At 40.2% G+C, this 20,094-nt stretch overlaps 3 protein-coding genes across 5 annotated transcripts; 1 reads left to right on the forward strand and 2 right to left on the reverse strand.

The window, feature by feature from the left end:
- The first annotated feature begins 700 nt into the window (after positions 1–700).
- Positions 701–4,699, forward strand: fgf1a (fibroblast growth factor 1a). 2 transcript variants are annotated; one of them, XM_005719773.1, is made up of 4 exons: positions 703–1,243; positions 1,977–2,080; positions 3,092–3,183; positions 3,268–4,699. In XM_005719773.1, exons 1-4 carry the CDS (start codon positions 1,075–1,077, stop codon positions 3,281–3,283), a joined length of 381 nt encoding a protein of 126 aa, XP_005719830.1. In that variant the 5' UTR covers positions 703–1,074; the 3' UTR covers positions 3,284–4,699. The 2 variants fall into 2 exon arrangements, with proteins under 2 accessions (XP_005719829.1, XP_005719830.1); XM_005719772.1 differs by having other exon boundaries at positions 701–1,243; positions 3,092–4,699.
- On the reverse strand, positions 4,512–15,787 carry LOC102193689 (NEDD4 family-interacting protein 1-like). Its single transcript, XM_005719771.1, has 8 exons — positions 15,570–15,787; positions 14,619–14,712; positions 10,591–10,730; positions 10,375–10,462; positions 10,052–10,176; positions 8,517–8,583; positions 8,277–8,385; positions 4,512–5,885 (listed from the first exon to the last, which is right to left on the reverse strand). The coding sequence occupies exons 1-7, from the start codon at positions 15,603–15,605 to the stop codon at positions 8,279–8,281; spliced, it is 657 nt and encodes a 218-aa protein (XP_005719828.1). The 5' UTR covers positions 15,606–15,787; the 3' UTR covers positions 4,512–5,885; positions 8,277–8,278.
- Positions 15,788–16,360: 573 nt separating this feature from the next.
- On the reverse strand, positions 16,361–18,376 carry gnpda1 (glucosamine-6-phosphate deaminase 1). 2 transcript variants are annotated; one of them, XM_005719774.1, is made up of 7 exons: positions 18,269–18,376; positions 17,876–18,003; positions 17,658–17,759; positions 17,374–17,556; positions 17,076–17,260; positions 16,771–16,945; positions 16,361–16,633 (listed from the first exon to the last, which is right to left on the reverse strand). In XM_005719774.1, the coding sequence occupies exons 2-7, from the start codon at positions 17,997–17,999 to the stop codon at positions 16,572–16,574; spliced, it is 831 nt and encodes a 276-aa protein (XP_005719831.1). In that variant the 5' UTR covers positions 18,000–18,003; positions 18,269–18,376; the 3' UTR covers positions 16,361–16,571. The 2 variants fall into 2 exon arrangements, with proteins under 2 accessions (XP_005719831.1, XP_005719832.1); XM_005719775.1 differs by lacking the exon at positions 18,269–18,376 and adding an exon at positions 18,198–18,262.
- Positions 18,377–20,094: the final 1,718 nt, after the last annotated feature.

The following is a 20,094-nucleotide window of genomic DNA, read 5'->3' on the forward strand; positions in this document are numbered from 1 at the left end:
TGAATGCCTCACATTGCATTTTTTGCAATATTTTGCCCATTGAAATGAATGGAACACATTATCAATGTGGTCACTTATTTCTGCTCGCTGGGCTGAGCTGTGTTTTAGGTCAGTGAGATGAGCAGCCGTTCTCAGACTGGGAGGCCAGGGTTCAAATCCCGCCTATGGTAACATTTTTTTCAGTTAACAGTAAAACTTTGTTTTACTCTTTTCAACACAAATTTTATGTTCTTCACCCCTTTTCAGCACAAATTCCAGCTTTTTTAGCTCTTTTAAGCAGAAATCTGTTTTCAGCAGAAATTTTGCTGATTCACCTCTTTTCAGCACAACATTCTGCTTCTTTACCTCTTTTCAGCAGAATTTTCAGTTTTTTCAACTGTTCTCAGTTTTTATTTCATGGAGACTCGTGGAAACCAGTATGTAGGACATTTCTGAACTTAAAAAAAACAAAACTTTGTGTCATTGGAAATGTTCATTTACTCAAGAAAATGTATAGTTATTTTTAACTCTTTAACTAAAACTGTCATGTTGTGTTATGAATAGCATGTTGAAAATGTCCCCTTTCCCCTTATTTCCTATCAGTTAGAAGTGCGCCAGCCGGGGACGCAAACAACTTTTGTTGTGTTGTGTCCAAACTGCAGTCCCATCTCAGGGATAAAGATGTGATGTGCAGCAGCTCCTCCCACGTTAATTACAGCTGCCTCCCAGAAAATTAGAAATATCTTTCAAAAACATGTGAATAAAGGTTGCGTGCTTATGGCACGTGGCTCTGCTCGTTACTGATTACCTGATCAACAAGTAACGAAAGCAGAAAGTAACTCAGGGTCCTCACACTGGCTGTTTAAAAAGTTACTTTGAATTCAAAGTGGGCATTGTTATTTTCACCCCAGTTGGATGCTGCCAGGAATCGGGACTGCGCATGTTGGCTGCCTGTGTGGTCTCGCGCTCGTTCACGGCCACATAAACACCTGATCTCTGCAGGGGGACAAATCCAGTGAGAATTTCCGCAGGAAACCGATCCCCTCTCGTCACAGACCCCCCTGCTGTAGAGAGCGAGGTTTTCTGCCGAGCAGGATGGCGGATGGAGACACGGTGGTGGATCTGAGCGTGGGGGACAGCAGCCCGCTGCAGCTGAGGGACTACCGGAGACTGGCTCGGCTGTACTGCATGAATGGCGGACATCACCTCCAGATCCTCCCCGACGGGACTGTGCAGGGCCAGAGGGAAGAGAGTGACGCTCACAGTAAGATCACTGCGCGCTTTAACGTCCAGGTCAGGCCTGCAGCATGACGCGTTCACTTCCTCTGCTGCAGGTGTTCCAGGTTAAAGCGCCATGCGTCCATTTCACTTTTTAAGTGAAATGCGGGACATCCCACTGCGTTAGTTTGTTGCAAAATGTCTGTGAGTTCAGTTTGAACGTGTTTATGAATGTGGATGGAGTCGGTGGTTGTCTGAACACGAGAAAACACGCAGAAGTAGAAGGAAAGTTTACCGACAGGAGCAGTGGAATGGCGTGCTGGGAATGATGCCGCAGAGGCTTCTGTGAAAGAAACATTTCTGGCCTTGAAAAGGTGGAAACAGGAAACCACAGCACGAGACATTTCAGTCATCAGATACTTTTCTGTATTGATCAGCCATCTGCAAGCTCTCTTTTTACTCTGTGCTACACCGCAGGTGAACCTGTTCTAATCAAGGCTGGACAAAACAGAGAGAAACAGATTAAAAAATAAGATTGGTGGCTCTCTTTCTGCAGGAATATTTAAAGATTTTTGCTGAAGAATTTTCAGATTGTGAATAATAAAATAAATAAATGCATCGACAGCTGTTTGTGATGTTTTATATTCAGATGCTGCAGATTTACCTTTGCACTGAAACCTCTGAGCCAACCCATGAAATATTCATTATTTATATATTCAGATTTTGACCGTTTCTGTGTAATTTCTTGACTTTCATGTAATTTTTTGTTATCCTTTCAGCTGTTTTAAAGCTCAAAGCTGTGGACAGAGGCGTCGTGGTCATCCAAGGAACTGAAGCCAGCAGATATTTAGCCATGAGCGATGAAGGCCGTTTGTACAGTTCAGTGAGTATTTAAGGCAATTTTTATTTTTTAAATAAAGGTTTATGGGAAATATTACAAGACAAACAAATCGGGAAACAATCAAGAATATTAACACTTAACATAAGACACATTTTATTATTCATTAAATTATTTTTATCTGCTTGAATTGTTTGGTCTGTGTTATCTGCACTGACATCATGTTTTTAAACCTGATCCCACTTTGTTGCAGAGTTACAGTCCCATGTAAAATCCTTGATCTACCCCTCACTTCTTTATATATCTCTTTATAAGAATTTCATGTAAATGTTTTAAGCAGTAGGTCTTTTAAAGTTTCTCTGTGGACACTGGCTGATTTTTCACTCATTTTCAGTCCAGTGAAAATAATCCAAGAATTATTTGTTGTTAATGTTGTTTGGTAAGTCACTTAACAGACCTGTGAATTCACTCCTAAAAAGACACCTAACTCGATGGATAAACCTTTTTTTCACTTTTTAGTTGAAAACCTGACATATCTTGGCATGGTGTGCCGTGTGTTCTGAAAAAACAAGAGAACATTGGAAAACTATCTGCAACAGATGAATAGCATCTGTTTCTTGTGTCCTTTAGAATTTATTTTTTTTGCATCATATTCATTCTGTAAGTCTGTTTGTATATTTTAATAAATTTGTTGAACTTATTAAACCTACCAAAGAAAGAAGGAGCTGCTTAAAACCTTTGCACACACTGTACTTTTAATATATTAGTTTTTTGTTCAATACCAAGAAGGTTGAAAAATCTGAGTAACAGAATAAGATTTCAACATCAGGGCATTCCCACAGTGTATTGATCACTGGTCATACTTCTCTGCTGCTTTGCCAGCACAGCTTAATGTAGGAGGACAAGACATAAACTCTGATTATTGATAGTGCAGGATTTACTGAATCAAAGTGAAACTATTAACTGTTATTCCTAACCCTTTAAATGTTTACGTTTTTACCTCAAACTCAAACCTCATGAGATGTTATTTGAAATGTTCTTGCATTTGTCTCTCAGCCCACAATTACAGATGAATGTTACTTCCTGGAGAGGCTGGAGGAGAACCACTACAACACATACCAGCCACAGAAATATCACGACAACAACTGGTACGTAGCTCTGAAAAAGAACGGAAAGCCTAAACTCGGCCCGAGAACCCACATCGGACAGAAAGCCGTCTTCTTTCTCCCCAGGCAGCTGGATGACTGAGGGAGCAAAACACACAGCGATACCTCAACCGCAAAGGACCAGAAACACATAACCTCTAAATCATCAATAGGACTACTTACAGGAGATGGTGGCGTGAAATCAAGAGATAATAAATCCAAATAAAAGGGAAGTGCAAAGGCAGTCTGTTTAGTGCATGGAGAGATCAAATGTCTCTTTATTTTAATAATACGTCAAATCTATAGACACAACAAATCTTTGATTTTATTTGGTAGCAGGTCCTCTTAGCTCACAGAACAGACATTTAGAGCAAACATGAACACATTAACCTGCAGTTTAACAGGAATTTGTGCTTCTTGGACTAAGGTTTTCTGGGAAGAGTAAACAAATACATTGCCACTAATTATGTACTGTACTTTAGCTTTTCTGTAATCTGTTTTGTTCTTAAAACCTTGACTGGATAGAAAGTGCTACAGAGCTTAAAGCCTAACAAATTAACCAGTAAAGCTTTCCCAGAAGTGTTGCTGCTCTGTTATACTTCCAACAGTTACACATTGCTGCCACTAGAAGCCGCCACTGTGCATGATTACATCCTCTCCAAAGAATTTTTATTTGCAACACTTAAATTTACCGGCCCCTTATACACATACACACTGACCTATGAGTTAGCCCCTTTAATCACACTTATTAACAACTGTTTGTGCACTCACGGTTTTTCATGGTTTGTCCAATAAGGCTTCATAACCTAGAACAATCATCAGTATGCTCGTCTCTACGCTTTAAATATCCTGCACTGTTTAATTTACTATGCACTTAATGAGCCTTCATTTCTGTTCTACTGAGCTCTTGGTTCTATTTTGTTACACTTTTTTAAATATTTGTTGTATTTTATTGAACTATTTTAATGTTTCTTTGCAAGCTCCTTTGACTACCATATTTATAGTTCTTCAGTTGTACCCCATTGTAAACCACTTGATTTTGTTAGCGGTTTTCCTGTTACACATTAATGAAGCATGCAGTGGATATAAAAAGCGTACACGCGCCTGTTAAAGTGCCTGCGGTAATGACGTTACAATAACGAGACCAAGATAAAACTTTTTCCACCTTTAATATGACCTTAAAACAAAACTTTTAGCGGATCAAATTAAAAACATAAAACATTGTGGTTGCACATGCTCCTATAAATGGGAAGCTTACACTTTTTCTATCCACTGCATTTATGTATTCTGAGTAGGTGATGCATCAGTAACAACCCAGGAAGCTCAGCAGGTGCATTTAAAGTGACATTTATTTAACACTAAACAGTTTCTGTACAGTTTGATAACAACAAAAACCCCAGGCTGCAGCTCTACATCATATAGAAAGAAGCATAACTGGTCTGTAAATGAAAGCCATGGCATATGAAATATGAACTGTTGATTCAAGCGTCATTATAAAACAACATCCTGCACCACTTGCTTTATGTGTCTGTGACTTAATCTAATGATGGAAATGTCCTTATTGGCCGTGTTTCTAAAAGTGCACCTGCATTAAACATTCTTTGATAATTAATAATACTCACAACAGAGAAACTTCTTACATAGTATGAAAAATTAAGAAATAATCATCAATTAAACCTTGAGGTAAAAACCCACCTGGAAGTAAAATACAAGTTCATTTCGATGTACTGAAATCCTGACAGCTTTTCCTCTGACAGCGAGTGGGACGTGGACTAGAAAGACTGAGGAGTCATCGAGAGGTCACGCTGTTACATCTAATTGGTATTTGTGAGGACAAGGACCAGAAAATGTGCTCATATGCCCTTAAAAATCTTCTCGGTCACTGTCAGTGCCAAAAGAAATTTGGCGTCTCCACAGCTGTCAGCAGAGCAGCTCCAGGTTTTGTCACTTGACATTTGAGGCCATCGAGTTCCTTTTCCATCTTCTAGGATCAACCTGCACATGCAACTTGAATTCTCTTCCCTGGTTGGAGAGTTTTACCTGATTTAATGTACAACAAAAACATTGTAACAGGCAAAAATCATGGATGCCGCTTTGCTGTGTGTGAATCACATCTACTATGACAGTTTCTAAAAGCTGCAGACAACACTGTCCCCTCCTGGCAACACTGCTTAAAGCCAACAGGTGAGTGGAGGATGTGTTCATGAGTACTTCCGTATTTACAGCCTAAAGAAATCTAAAAAGAGCTTAAACCTCGAAGAGCAGATTATTATAAAGTGTGTTGCATGCTATGGCAAGCTTACAGAGTGTTGCGCTAATTAATACCTGTTGGCTTCAAGTGTCGCCAACACGAGACGCTCCCTATTTAATTGACCTTAAGGGCAGATGCATGCTCGTATGCTACCATCAAATGATATAAGGCATTACTTATACATTACAGACAGATGTAAATAGCACTTAACATTCGCCACTAATGAGTACATTGAGGGACTATTACTGTTAACCATTTGTCTTTAATAAAGGTTTGAAACAAAAGAAAACGAGTGATATAATTCCTGATTATTATTTTTTATTGACTCGAGTCGTCTTCATCTGGATCTCATCTGGCTGATTTCTGGTTAAGTGTCTTCTTTTATTTTAAACTCCTTCTTCTTCTTCTTCTTCTTCTTCTTCTTCTTCTTCTTCACATCCAGTTCTTCCACGTCCTGATTTTGACATAGGAAAATGGAGAAAACTGACATAACAGTGGAAATCAATCCTAATCTCAATCACAAATCTTACTTATCAACCTGACACACTGTAAGTAGAGCCAGTTAATAACAGGCCTGCTCACCGAATTATTACCACTCGGTTAAATATAAATACATGTTTTACAGAAACATGGTTTAATGCTTTTGAGATCATTTGTTGCTACAACTTTGTTCTTAACAGTTCAGTTCATAACAGATCGAGTTGGTCTTCAGTGACATGTTAATGATATGCTGTTTTAACTTTAACCTACAAGGCAGAGTCTCACAAGATCATGAGAGAATCCATCATAAACCAGTCTCTGAACCACAGCTGGTTGCCCAATCAGCAGATAAGCGTTTCCCCTTCTACTGAGTTGGAAGTCGAGGGGAAATTTTTCACACATGCCCTGCAGGAAATGCTTGTGACAAACCAGACGTCTGCAGTCAATCTGAACATAAAGCAGCTGCTGAGTACACAGGCTGGAGTAGTCCTCGACCTGTATGCTGCTGCTCAGACGACACCCTAACCTCAACTAAACGCTGCATTTTCACTGCAGTGCACTTTAGAGGTTTGAGCAGACACTTAGAGTAAAACAGATGTGTGTGAAAACAGATACAGGTTCTCTGCTCTGTGTGAAAGAAAGGAGGGGCAGTGTTACATGAGCTGATGGCAAAGTGTTAAGCTGGTTTTATGGTCAAGCAGAGCGAGCGTGTAGGCTTTCGGCTCCACTCTATGCTCTGCCCGTCTGCCTGCAGTGAGCTCTGTGGTCAGGTGGAGGCAGTGTACAAAGTCTCTGCTGTTGCTCGTGGTGTTGTTGGTCCGTGAGCCAGCCATGGACCGACAGAACACACACAGAGCTGTCTGCGCTTTTCATGAAAGCGGACGTGGATGGACATGTTTGTGGGACTATAAATCCCACTTAAATCTAAAGAAGTGACGTCAAACTCTTTGTACTTCATGTGCACATACAGCCTACTTTGACTGTAAGTTGGCCAGACCAGCGAAACTCCTCTTTCTGTCAGCGAACAGATGTTTAACGACACACTTAATTACATTTGATATATAAATCAAAAAGTGCAACTTCAACTGCACGTCTCAGTTTTTCTACATGATAAAGAAATGTTGCAGTAAATTAAAAATCTGTCAGCATACTTAAATAAGTATGTAAATTTGCTGATAAAGTTCTGGTAGCTCTTTAACATAATTCCCATTAATTCATAGAAACAAGCCATCCAGTGGACCAGATAGGAGTCTTTCTGGCCCTTGGACTGCATTTTTGACATTCCCAGTCTAATTCAAGTGTAGCACCAAAGATTATTGGACTCCGACTGATGGCAGGGAAACTTGTTCAGGTCAAAGCTGCAGCTGCATGAAAGCTACACCGCAGATATGTTGTAACCACACAAAGTGAAACCCTACACCGTAACCGGACAGGTACCTCCCTGAAACTGTAAATACAGATCACATCAATGCAGGTAGCACCTGTTCTGACTGGTCTCTTCAGCAGTGTAGATTCCTTCTGTGCATTGCTAGCTATTTTTTTCCACCATTTTTTTGATTTAATTAATAATCATAACCTCAGTCTAACCACTTAGATGTCAGCAAATTCCTGGAGGGGGACTACTGAAACCATGGGAATGGACATGACACTACTGCATTTCATTAACATGCATCTTCTCTCCCATGTTTAACAGCTTCCTGCTAAAAGGGAGGTCTTCCTTCCCACTGTCACCAGTGTTTAGAGCATTTCTAAACTGCAAGAAGTGCAAAGAAAACCCTTATAGGCACTTCCTGCTCTCTGTTTTCACTCTTCTCCCGACTGACTTTGGCAAGAACCTGTTTTTCCAACTGGCTGCACTGAAAGTAGCCTGTGGATCTGATTGGTTAAATTTCACCTGTAATGAACAGACAGTTATTTTTGGCTTGCACCTGCGTTTTTCCAAAGGACATCCCTGCTGGTTCTGTGTCACACACCATCTGGAGCATCAGGTTAGTTTAATCACAGAGACAGGTGTTGACAGTGGTTGTGCTGTGCGCCATGTAGCAGCAAAGTCAGAGGACAGAGGTTACATGGGGAAGTAGCAGGTTTATGTTTAATCTGCTTAAGCTGAAAAATCGAAGAGGTCGTGAAAAGCTTATTTTAATCTTTTCACCAAGTCTCTACATTTTATTTTCACTTGGATGGAGCCACTACGAACTGTGGGTACCATTTGGGGCTTTTTGTATAATGGCTGATTTCTGTGCTGTTTGTTTAGCTGCCATTCATAAATCAGTCCAACACGGATTTAAAGGTGCTGCCCACTAATAACAAACCTGACAGACAGTAAGTAAAAATTGATATTTTCTTCATGACCCATGCACCTTACCTTTAATAGATGAAGAGTACCCTTGTTCGAGGAAGGGTGGCGTAAGTGGGATCAGCCAGTTTACGCACTCTGGAGTAGTTCACGAAGCCTCTGATAAACAGCATAAAGCCTGCAGTCCAAACAGAAGACAGATTACCAAAGAAATGACCACACAACATAATTAGAAAAGTCTTAGCTGTGTGTAGAGTGTTAATAATATAAAAATACAAGTATACTTATAAAACATCATCTCTCACTCACCAAGTGCCAAAAACACCCACCACAACCAATACTGCCCATCAAAGTAACCGGGGAAGTAGGTCGAAAACTGCAGAGACACAAGACGCAAGTTTCAATCAACAGTGTGACTCTGGTGATCTGTCTTTAAGAACACAGCACCAAACACCACTTTGTAGAATCACGCAGCACATCTTTGACCACACACCCATCCATAACTTAAGTGGCACGAGTAATTTCAAGTGTTTTTGGAAATTAAGTGCCGTTAAATAGATCATTAACCCTGTAACACCAAATGCATCATATGGTAAATGGACTGATTCTTATATAGCGCTTTTCTACTCTCCCGGAGTACTCAAAGCGCTGTATACAACATGCCTCATTCACCCATTCACACCCACTCATACAAGCACTTCTAAACACAAGTGCAAACTAAACTACACACATTCATACAACTTGGGGTTAGTATCTTGCCCAAGGATATTTGGCATGCAGACTGGGGAAGCCAAGGATCGAACCACCAACCTTCCGATCAGTAGCTGATCTGCTCTATCACCTGAGCCACAGCTGGGGTGGCTGTGGCTATCAGATATGATACACGAGTATCATACATATGATACATTTTGAGAACTGTAATTTATACAATCAGACACATGCAGTGTTCAAATATAAATAAACAGAATTTTCTGTCAATCCTTTCGTTGTTCAGGCTTCACAGGGTTAAGACCAACATTAAATTATTAAAATTTAAACTAAAACAAGAACGCTAAGACAGCACAACTCCCTCGAAGGGCAAGGTTGTACTAAAACTTTAATGTTTTATGACATTTTTATTGCAACATGCTGTTTTTATTACAACACGCTGCTATCTGACCTCTGACCTTGAAGCATTACATACTAAAATAAATTGTGTTTTTATCATCTTCACTCATTCGACTGGAGCAGATTTGGCTGAAATCTTTGGTTTTTATAAGATGTAAAAACTTAAGACTTTAAGATATTCATGCAGTGTAAGATTTTGCAAAACTTTATGGCGTCATTATAATGTCATAGGGTGTTTTATTGAAAAGATATAACCCTGTGTTTTACGGCTCTCCCCATACCCTTTCATATGTTATATTACTTTATACGCTTTCTTAAATTTTTTTTCCAAGGTCACTTTGAGCTTCGGCGCCAACAATAAAGGTCGAGATCAAATGATTAGCCAACATGGTTACTGACGTCCCCCCACAGCCTAGTGTAGTGTTGTTACATTTGAAGACAATGCATTAAAAAAAGATTTGGGTAACATAAAGCTTTTGCTGATTTTCACATTTGTTGTGACCTTGACTTGATTTCACCAAAATGAAATCAGCTCGAGCTGTCACCATCATCGACAATCACACAAGATTTGAACCCATCTTGAAAACTACGGACGCTTACAAACAGACAGACAAACTAATTGAACCGATTACATACGCGCTCCTTTCGGGGGGAGAATAACTGTGATATTATGGTTGAATTTTAACCACCCTGTGGAGAGCTGAGCTGAGCTGGTCTATGCTGTGTGTGGCTCTTACCCTGACAATAAGAACCCATTTGATGAGCGACAGGCCAAAGCCTGAGATGGCCCCGTATCTGCCGGCGGCTGATGTGGTCAAACAGAACGACAAGAAGAAGCCAATCCAGTTGAAGAGGAATGCCACTGGTAGCAGAAAGACAGCAGTTAATTAACAGAAGGATCATTGATTTGTAAAGTCATCATGTTGGCACAGATTTAACAAAAAGAAGCTAAACAAAAGTTAAATTAAAGGAGAGTAAATTTTGTCCTTGATGAGCCAACAGAGTTATACATTTGCATCAAGTCTGTTTATTGTTACCGTTACAAAAGTCTGTTTCTTACTGAAGAAAGTGAGCATGAAGATGCCGTCGTTTCCTATTCGCAGCTGGTCGGCATCATCAAAGTCATCTCTGGCCACAAAGTCTTCCTCCTGCATCATCAAAAAGGATACGTTCAAACTATTAATCAAAATAACCTCAGTTTACCTCTGTCTTGTTTAGTGTTTTATATGTGACAACACTAAGTCATTAGAAAGAAGTCTGAGAACGAGACGAGTACCGTGACTCTTCCAGCGACCAGCGGGATGGCCGCCTCTGCTTTGCTTCTCTCAGCTTCATCATAGGAGGGCAAAGTGGTGGCAACGCTGTAGGATGGAGGGTTGGGAAATCTTCCTCCATCTTCCTTGTATTCAAAGAAAGCTGTGGGTGTTACAAGCAACAAATAATTACAACTAATTAACAACAAATAAATATATATAATAATACATTCCTCCACACAGCAGAAGACCTACAGAAAATAATAAATGAAATCCTGTTATCACAGTGTATAAGAGCTGAAATTTTACACTTCCTACACTTTAATACTACACCAAACAGTAGCATTATCAATTAATGAGCTGGTTTATTTCTCCAGTAAACGTGTGGTCTTTAAACTACAAAATCACTTTTCTAGAGCCTGTGATGTCTTCAAAAATACAAATGTTATTTTGAAAACAAGAAAACCAAAGACTGATTGTTCCTGATTTCCACCTCCCTGCTTTACTTTTTGCTAATCTGAACAACGGAGTGCAAACAAAAACATTTCTATGTGCTCACTCTGCTGATCTTTCCCATTGTCTTCACAGACCAGTTCTGTGCCAAATCTCAGTTGATGCTTTAAGGCAAGATAAATTATTAACACAGGTGTCCCTTGAAAGCAAAGCTAAGGCTGTATTGTATCATCCAAGACTCTGACAATGGCAGATCCTGACTGGCTTTATTAAGTACACCTGTTCAGAGAATGGTCCAAAGAGGAGAAACTATCCAGTGAAAGACAGACATCTGGGTGAAAATGCCTTGTTGATGTCAGAGGAGAATGGCCAGACTGCTTCATGGTCATGGGAAAGCAACTGCAACTTGAATCATTGCTTGTTACAACCAATGCATGCAGAAGAGCATTTCTTGAAGCAGATGAGCAAAACCACAGCCTGGTCTGTTGAGTTTCAATTTCTACTGAAACACTGGAGTTGTAGTGTCAATGAAAGCATGGATCCTTCCTGCCATGTATCAAATGTTCAGGTCTGTCATGATGGTGTGGGGGATATTTTCTTTTCACATTTTGGTTCTTTAGCACCAACTTGTTTTGTTTAAGCCTGTTTGAGTATGGTTGCTGATCATGTCCATCCTTTTATGACCACAGTATAGCCATATTCTGATGGATGCTTCACCTGACACTAGGGCTGAACGATTATGGAAAATAATCTAATTGCGATTTTTTGCCCCAATATTGCGATTGCGATGCGATTATTTTTTAAGGTCTTTGTCTTCTGTATTATTAAACAAAGACAAGCAATACATCATATAGTATGGCCAATACTATATTACATTAATTTTAAACTGTTCTTTCCTGGAAGACAGACCCCTGTTATGATGACATGAGGTGATGCATGAATTGATGACTGACATTTTTATTTAACTTCTTCAATCACAACAGTATATTTGAACATACACAATAGTTTATTTTTAGCTTACAAACATCTGAGCATAAAGTGCTGACAAGGAACCCTGGTGTAAACATTAAAATGAAAGTCAGTACAATGTGCCGATTGCAGAAATATACATAAAAAAAATCAGTGGCTTTACCACACTCAGTTTTTCGACATCTGTGAACTACTAGACAGTCATTCAATTAAAAAATAATATTAAATAAATAAAACTAATAAATAAAAAATACACACATCTTACTGATCTCTGCAGTCAGTAACATTACACATAAAGTGCAAACATAATAGCAATTGTATAAACACACACACAAACACGCCTTTAAAATTTAAAGGCGTGAAATTGGACGGTCTAGTTCTGATTAGCGTCACCGCTGTCTCGGTGGAGTTTAATAAACTCGGCCGTCTGCTTCTTGCTATCTAAAATATAACCAGACACTGGTGTAAATTCTCGACTGTCTCATACTTCTGTTTAATAAGTTTTCTGTTTGACGTTTAGTCAGCTGTGTGAAAACCAAGGAGGAACCCACCCGGGGGATTAATAAAGTTTTATTTTATCTAATCTAATAACTTTAATCTCAGCCAAACCGATTTACTCACGAACAAACAAAACACTGAAAAAAGCCCAACAATAACATTTTTAGGTTGTCTAAGTGACTTATATATTACGTTTAACCCGAGCAGCGAAACTCCGCGGTGATCTGAAAATGATGTGCCGGGAGTTGTGCCGTTCTCGGCCGCATCGGTAACCCTCGAGCTCTCGGCTAGCTGTCGAGCAGCAGATGCCTCTGAAAACGTCGAAGCACTTTTGCAAATATGGGATATCTTGATAAACCGAGCAGATATTTGATGTTTACACAACTACTTTCTCGCCTGAAAATATGTTAAAAGTTTATTTTGTGACCCAGAAAGATTAGTATGAGTAATTTTAAAACTTAGTAGCGGCCGCCATTGCTGGAAACTGGAGTTTGGCTGGGCCGCGCTATGAATTCTGGGATATGGTAGTAATTTGGACAGCCTTCGGCGCGTCGCTGTGACGTAATCGGTCTACAAATGCGGCCTCAGGAGGATGCAGCCCATGAATTTGGACATGTCCAGAGTATAATCGCAGCCTTTGCGGTTAGAAAATTGCACTTGATCATGTCGCGATATTATCGCAAATGCGATATATCGTTCAGCCCTACCTGACACCATGCCACACAGCTTGAATCATCTCAAACTGGTTTCTTGAACACAAGTTCACTGAACTCAAATGGCCTCCACAATCCAATAAAGCACCTTTGGGGTGTGGTGGAACAGACAAACTGTTTCATGATGTGCAGCTGACAAATCTGCAGCAACTGTGACACCATTGTGTCAATATGGACCAAAATCTTTAAGGAATATTTCAAGCATGTTGTTAAATCCATGCCACAAAGCATTAATCCAGTTCCAAAAACCAAACAGACAACATGGTACTACCTGGTGTACCTAATGTAGTGTGTATAGAGTGTATTTGTTAGTGTTTCATTTTGAGGAGTGCTAAATGCCTTCTGTGGACCAACAATTTATGAAACAGTTTGCTGTAAATGTAACTGAACACTGTTTTGGGCTGCTGTAAACTGAAGCACAGTTTATAATTTTGGCACACATCTACAAACAGTGAGTGCGACAACTGCCGCTTCTTTAGCAACCTTCACTGTGCAACAGACAGAGACAAATGGCTCGAAGCCATCCTCTGAAAGAAGGCAGAGATGATAATTAAAGCATCAATTTTGAAAGCGAGAAACAAAGAAACCGAAGGTCAGCGAGTTTTAACACGTCTGACTGCTGACAGACAAAAATCTTCTTTCACTTCCTTCAAAAATGAAAGCTACAGCTGAGCTTTAGAAACCCAAAGCAGGAAGCAATGACTTACGTAAAACATTAGTACAAGAAAGACAACTGTGATATATTGTATGCACCCATTACTGTTTGTGCTCTCTACATACAAGCCAAGACTTATCTGGGTTGTTTGGCTGCGATCCTGGAATACGCCTCCGCCTCGCTCAAACACTAACAGCACTAAAACAGATCAATGGACTCATCCAGGAAGAGCTATAGCTGCACCCTCTTATGGAACATGCTGACCCTTGCCCTCTTAAGAAGTGACATTGGAAACATGATAACGAGCCTGAGACCTTCCCTGCACATGACCCATTCTGCAATCCTATTTTAGGAAGAAAAAAATTAAACAAACTTCACACAATTATACGTGTAAATAAACATACTCATTTCAGTACAAATGATATATGGTGCATCTGGACTGTATTTAAGATTTCTGTGAGAGAAACTAAATATTTATCTGATCTTTAACAAGATGCAAAATAAGCTCACAAAATCTGCATGCAGGGAAACCTGTCACCAGAAAAGCTTCAACATCAAAGTGCTTTGTACAAGTCGAAGCAGTGATCACATAGGTGGCAACTTGTCAAATTACACCTGTTAAAAACAGCCAGTGTTCATAATGTTTATCTCTTCCTGCTTTTAAATCCACTTATAATTGACAATTAGGTCGCACAGACACATCTGGAATTAAATTGTGTTTTTAAGAAAATGAAGTGATTTGACAGCGTGTGACCAAGCTAACCTGCATTTGCTGCAGCAATGCTGCTGTATGGTGGTGGGGCGTCCTGGGCAGGACCCTCCTGGGAAGGCTGGGCGGGCTCTTCCTCATTCACCAGCTGGAGAAACATTAATAGACAACAACACAAACTGGGTCTCGCTTACAGTACACGGTCCTTTCAGATAAGTAAGCAGCTGCAATTTAGAAAAGGGAACAATGCTGTCTGCATAGGGGAGGTCAAAATGATAGCATTTACACTGTGTGATAGCAGATATTTGTCTGCCATGTTGTTTATATCATGGCAACTATCCCCAGGGAAGATTTCTGCTTGTACTGGGCCATTATAGACAATTACATGAGTCATTAAACAGGGCCTGCTGTACGGACATACAGGCTCTGTCAGCCACTTCCTTCTCCCAAACACAGATTAGACCATCTGGATTTGATACTTACGGATATTCTCATTTAAATAACATTATCGGACAGTAACCTCTTATCTTTACCAACGACACACAAGGCAGGTTGTATAATTTGCACATCAGTGCTGTGTGGCGATTTAAGCGAGCATGCAGCAGCTTCACTTTAGCATTTTGACCCTGATCCGTCTCTAAGGTTTCAGTCACTGACAGGGAGGATTGGTCAGTGAGCCAGGACAGCTTTGGATCAAGTCTAGACACTACACAGCACTCCTGTGCAGGCCAGCAACGCCAGCTAACGCTAGGAGTGGCTAATTAGCTGCTAAATAAATATGGACTATACAGCATTAAAATTATATATGATGAATATATGAGTACAGCAGTTGCAGTGGAAGAAATTCTGTTTAATAAAAGCATAAATCATGTCACTCAACATCGGGCCCGCCCGTAAACAAATGACAGCTGAGTTCGCTGTTTTGCTCTCAGTGACAGGCTAATGTTGACTGAGGAGCAGCTAGCTGTTAGCCACATTTAAGTGTGACGGCAACCTGTTACCTACCTCCTGATATCTGACGCTGCTGTTTTGTTCTGCCATAGCTGAAGAGAAGCGAAATAACTGTACAGTACTCCCTCTGCTTCTGCTGTGAAACTGTGTAATGTAAAAGGAATCTCGCAGGCGAAGTAGCAAAGATAATGCTGCCTTCTAGTCGGCCATCTCCTTCCTTCTCCGCTCCTGGTAGTGGCAGAGCTGGTGCTGCGTTCAAGTGCAGTCGGAAACGACATTCTTTCAGTTGTTAGCGCGTGAAAGATTGAGGGGGGGAAAAGTACAAATTATAAGCCCATAACTGTCAATTATATATATTTTACGCAGTAAAGGGGAATTGCTACAGTGTATAATATAGCAAAATTAAATGCACTTATTTGGAAGAAATTGCTCATTTAAAGTGTTATAATACATAATATGACTGGTGCTGAGCTAATATGATGTGCCATCTTCCGAGATTTCTTATTGAGCATCTGAAATTAAGCAAATATGAAGTGTGAGGCAGTATTCTAGTTAACAAAAACGGTTGTGCGGATGGATTTTGGTTTTTTGGGGGTTTTTTTGCCATTTGCAAGTCAAGAAAATTTGGGCTAATAACTACATATCAAGTTTACATATAATAATTATAATAAGTCTGCGGGCATTTTCCCCTGTGGTGAAAATAAACTTTCATAGCACTTCCACCCTAAGAAAACCAGTAAAAATAACAAGGAGCACTTGAAGGCAACAGGAGTTCATTCCTATTCGTCACATGACTGGAAGGACAGACTGAAAACCACAGCATGTCCCAAAAAACACACATAAGATGTGCAAATTAAATTTGCTTTATTACAAAGAACAAATGAGCAGTTGTATGAAGAATCATCTATACCAGCACTAAATTATCTAGTAGTTGAAAAGTAGTTGTGAGAAAATCTTGCTTGATCTTGAAGAAGGAAAAACATAATCAATGGAATTATTGGAGTGCTCATTTGGTCAAATGCCTCTTGAATCCAGGATGTTTGAGAGAGGTCTCCCTCAGTTTTTCTTCGGCTCTGATGGAGGTGACTCTACCAGCTTGTTGTGGACATGCATCATCCCTGCGGACAAAAAACAAGACTCAGTAGTTTTTCTATGACTCATGTCTGCTTTGGAAATATTTTTTCTTAATCAGCTGGAAATATAAAATGTTTTTCTCCCACTCAGCAACTGCATGATCTGTGATTCACTGTCTCACCTTTAAAGTACTTCACAGTTTTGACTCGCAGTTCCAGGGTGGCGTCTTCATCGCACACAAAAATGGTCTGTGGGTGCTGCTGAAAGGCAGACACTGTCCACATGTGATTCACACCTTCCTCTATGGCTTTGTACAAAGCAAACGCCTTGTGTGCTCCGGTGATGAGAATCATAACCTGAGGACAGATTGAAAACCGAGAAATAACTCAGCAAGTTCAGAAGTTAACTGATGACCACTCTTCTTGATATTTAGGCACAGCAGCAAAAACACAAACACCGTGGCTGACACTGAGTGAGACTCCCAACCTCTTTGGCATCCATGACAGTGCCCACTCCCACCGTCAGCGCCATGGTGGGGACTTTTGAGAGATCTCCATCAAAGAATCGGGCATTGGCCATGATGGTGTCCTTCGCCAGCGTTTTCACCCTGGTCCTGGATACCAGACTTGAACCAGGCTCATTAAATGCAATGTGGCCATCAGGTCCAATACCTGACACAGAAAAAGAAGAGGGGGCTTAATTGTTTTGCAATCATTTATTACAGGGCAGAAGAAAAGAAATGTGTGGCTGCAGTATTTTCACTTTTATCTGTGTGTCTTCTGACCTCCAACAAACAGCTGAATCCCCCCAGCAGCTGTTATTTTCTTCTCAAAGGAGTCACACTCTGCCTCCAGGTCGGCGGTGTTGCCATCGAGGATGTGCGTGTTCTCTGCTTTTATATCTATGTGCTTGAAGAAGTTATTCCACATGAAGGAGTGGTAGCTCTCAGGATGATCTCTGGGAAGTCCTATAAAAGCAGTTTATGGCAGTTTCTTATGCAAGACCAGAGCTTGGAAGCTCCCTCACTCTGTATGCTTAATGGCACAATAGAGAACAATCAGGACCTACCTACATATTCATCCATGTTGAAAGTCTTCACGTACTGGAATGAGAGATCTCCATTTTTGTAGTATTCAATCAGCTTCTTATAACAACCTAAAGGAGTGCTTCCTGAAGACAGGCAGAAAAAGCAACAAAGGAGTGAGAGGAGGAAACGTAGGCTGCACATTAAAATCATGCAAATCTAAATACATGTGCTAAATGCTACATCACAGGATTGCTCTTACCTGTAGGGAGCCCCAGAGTGAAGTATTTGTTGGGGCCAGGGATGAACTGTAAAATCTTGTTTCTAATGTACTTTGCTGCCCATTCGCTCGCCTGGTCGTAGTCGTTCAGGATGATGAGCTTCATGGTCCTGCAGAAGTCAAAACAGTGAGAAATGAAGCAACGAAGTTGTTTAGACTCTAAACAACTTCAGATTCTAAGAAGATCGTCTCAAAACACTCCTTGTCAGACTTTAGACTCATCAATAAAAATCAGCCACAAGCAGAGCAGTTGGAGCTCCGAGGTTTCCGAACATACTCGCAAATCGCTCACAGCTTTACTCACCCGCGCAGTGTCGACAGAACCTCACATTTACTGATTTTAAAAAGTACTTTAGTTAATGCAGCCAGCTTTACCTTTCAGATTTCAGTCCGAGCACACGGCTCTGGGTGGATCATGTGACTTTCTGCCGGAGGCGAACAGCGCGCACCGCGGAAGAAACGAAAACTGAACTTCAAGCCCAAGAGCTGAGAAAACAAAAGGCACTGGGCTGCTCCACAGCGCCCTTTAATGACAAAAAAGCCTCTGTCCCAAAGGCCAGTCCTTTTTTACTTTTACGCGAGAGTTTTGAACGATTATTGTGAGCTTTTAACAAAAAGAATGAGTCTGCTGTTGCACAAACGCCCTCTCAGCTTCCCAGGATCTAAAAGTCTAAACAGTAGCGTCTGCACATTATGTCCACTCCATACTTTCATCATTGCCCAAAATGCATTCCCGACCAAACAACAGCTGCCGATGGGTGAAAGAAGCTTTTGAAATATTCGAAAAACTAAGATTGTTTGCAGTTTTTAAAATAACCAATTACGTTTCTGATACTAATGTTAAAATAATAAGCTCTGCATCTTTATGGTGAGGGCTCCTTTTAAGGCTCAGACACTCATTAAATTAATTTGATAAATTCTCATGTATAAAAAAGTGCTGCTAAAAGGCGTCATTGATGAAAAAAGGTGATTAAAATAAAATGATTTTGGAATACTAAGTCCCGTTTACTTATCTATTGTTGTTTTACCAATTTTCCCACGTTTTTTGAATTGTAATAATCGATTTATTCAGCATGATCATAGACCAAATCTACCTACTCAGTAAGGAGTATTGGTGTGAAAAACAGAGGAGTAAGATCAAAATGTTGGTCTCTTTAATTGAACTTTTAAATCCATTCCAGGCCTTTTATTTGTCCTTAAATATCCTTAAAGACCGTTGAAACGAGCTACATTTAGATTCAGCATGTGCTGTGCTCTCTGCAGCTTTACAAGTACAAGTGGGTGTAGATGTTGGATATGGACTGACTTTTATACAGACACACTGTTGGGTATTTCCATTTTTTCAGTAAACTGGGTACAGAAACACACTCAGAGCGTGTGCTGGTCACGTGTCCTGTGGTATGGCTGCATCCATGGGCTCAGAATAAGATAGGAGATAGGCATGAACTCGTCCATCACCAGGCAGGATGACAATAGAGAAGCTCAATAACATTGTTTGCTTCATGTAGCATTCCTATCAATCTTGATGAGCTTTTATAAACCTCTCTGTCTTTTTTGCCCTCCTGTCTGCATGTTTGTCCTTATCTTCTTGTTTCTCTGTAGGGTGACCAGTACAGACACCTGTTTTCTGTACAGACATCTGTTCTTTATTACTATTATTGTCCTTATTATTTTAATATTATTGTTTTGTTTACTCTTATTGTTGCCTGCTGCTAAACTAAACTAATTTCCCCTTGTGGGACAATAAAGAATTTGTTTTGAATTGAATTGAATTGAATTTGGTCTATATATTTGTGAGGAGCTGGGCGTCTGTGCTTAGGCTCCTAGAAGAAGTGGAAGAAAATGCATTCATGGTTTATTGTTTTGTTCTTATTTTAGAATTTAACTTTCATTGACATGGTTGATATGAACTGTAGAACACTCTGCATTGCCCACTTTACATTGCATCACACTGTACTTCTTCTACAGAGTATAATGTGCAAAGTTGATAATGCACAATACGAGGTGCCACATTAAACAGCATTTAAAATATGGTTGATTACTTTAGAATGTGATTAATGGTTTAACACAGACGAATCTTTAGTCAGCAGACTAACAGCTCACAGCTCCTCTCAGCGACCACTGACCCACTGTAACCAGAAGAGGGCAGCAGTGCCAAGGAAGAAGAGATGAGATGTCCCATGTTTAATTATATTTGTTTC

This window comes from Pundamilia nyererei, unplaced genomic scaffold, assembly GCF_000239375.1.
Source record: "Pundamilia nyererei isolate P.nyererei 1_Seehausen unplaced genomic scaffold, PunNye1.0 scaffold00001, whole genome shotgun sequence".
Lineage (NCBI taxonomy): Eukaryota > Metazoa > Chordata > Actinopteri > Cichliformes > Cichlidae > Pundamilia > Pundamilia nyererei.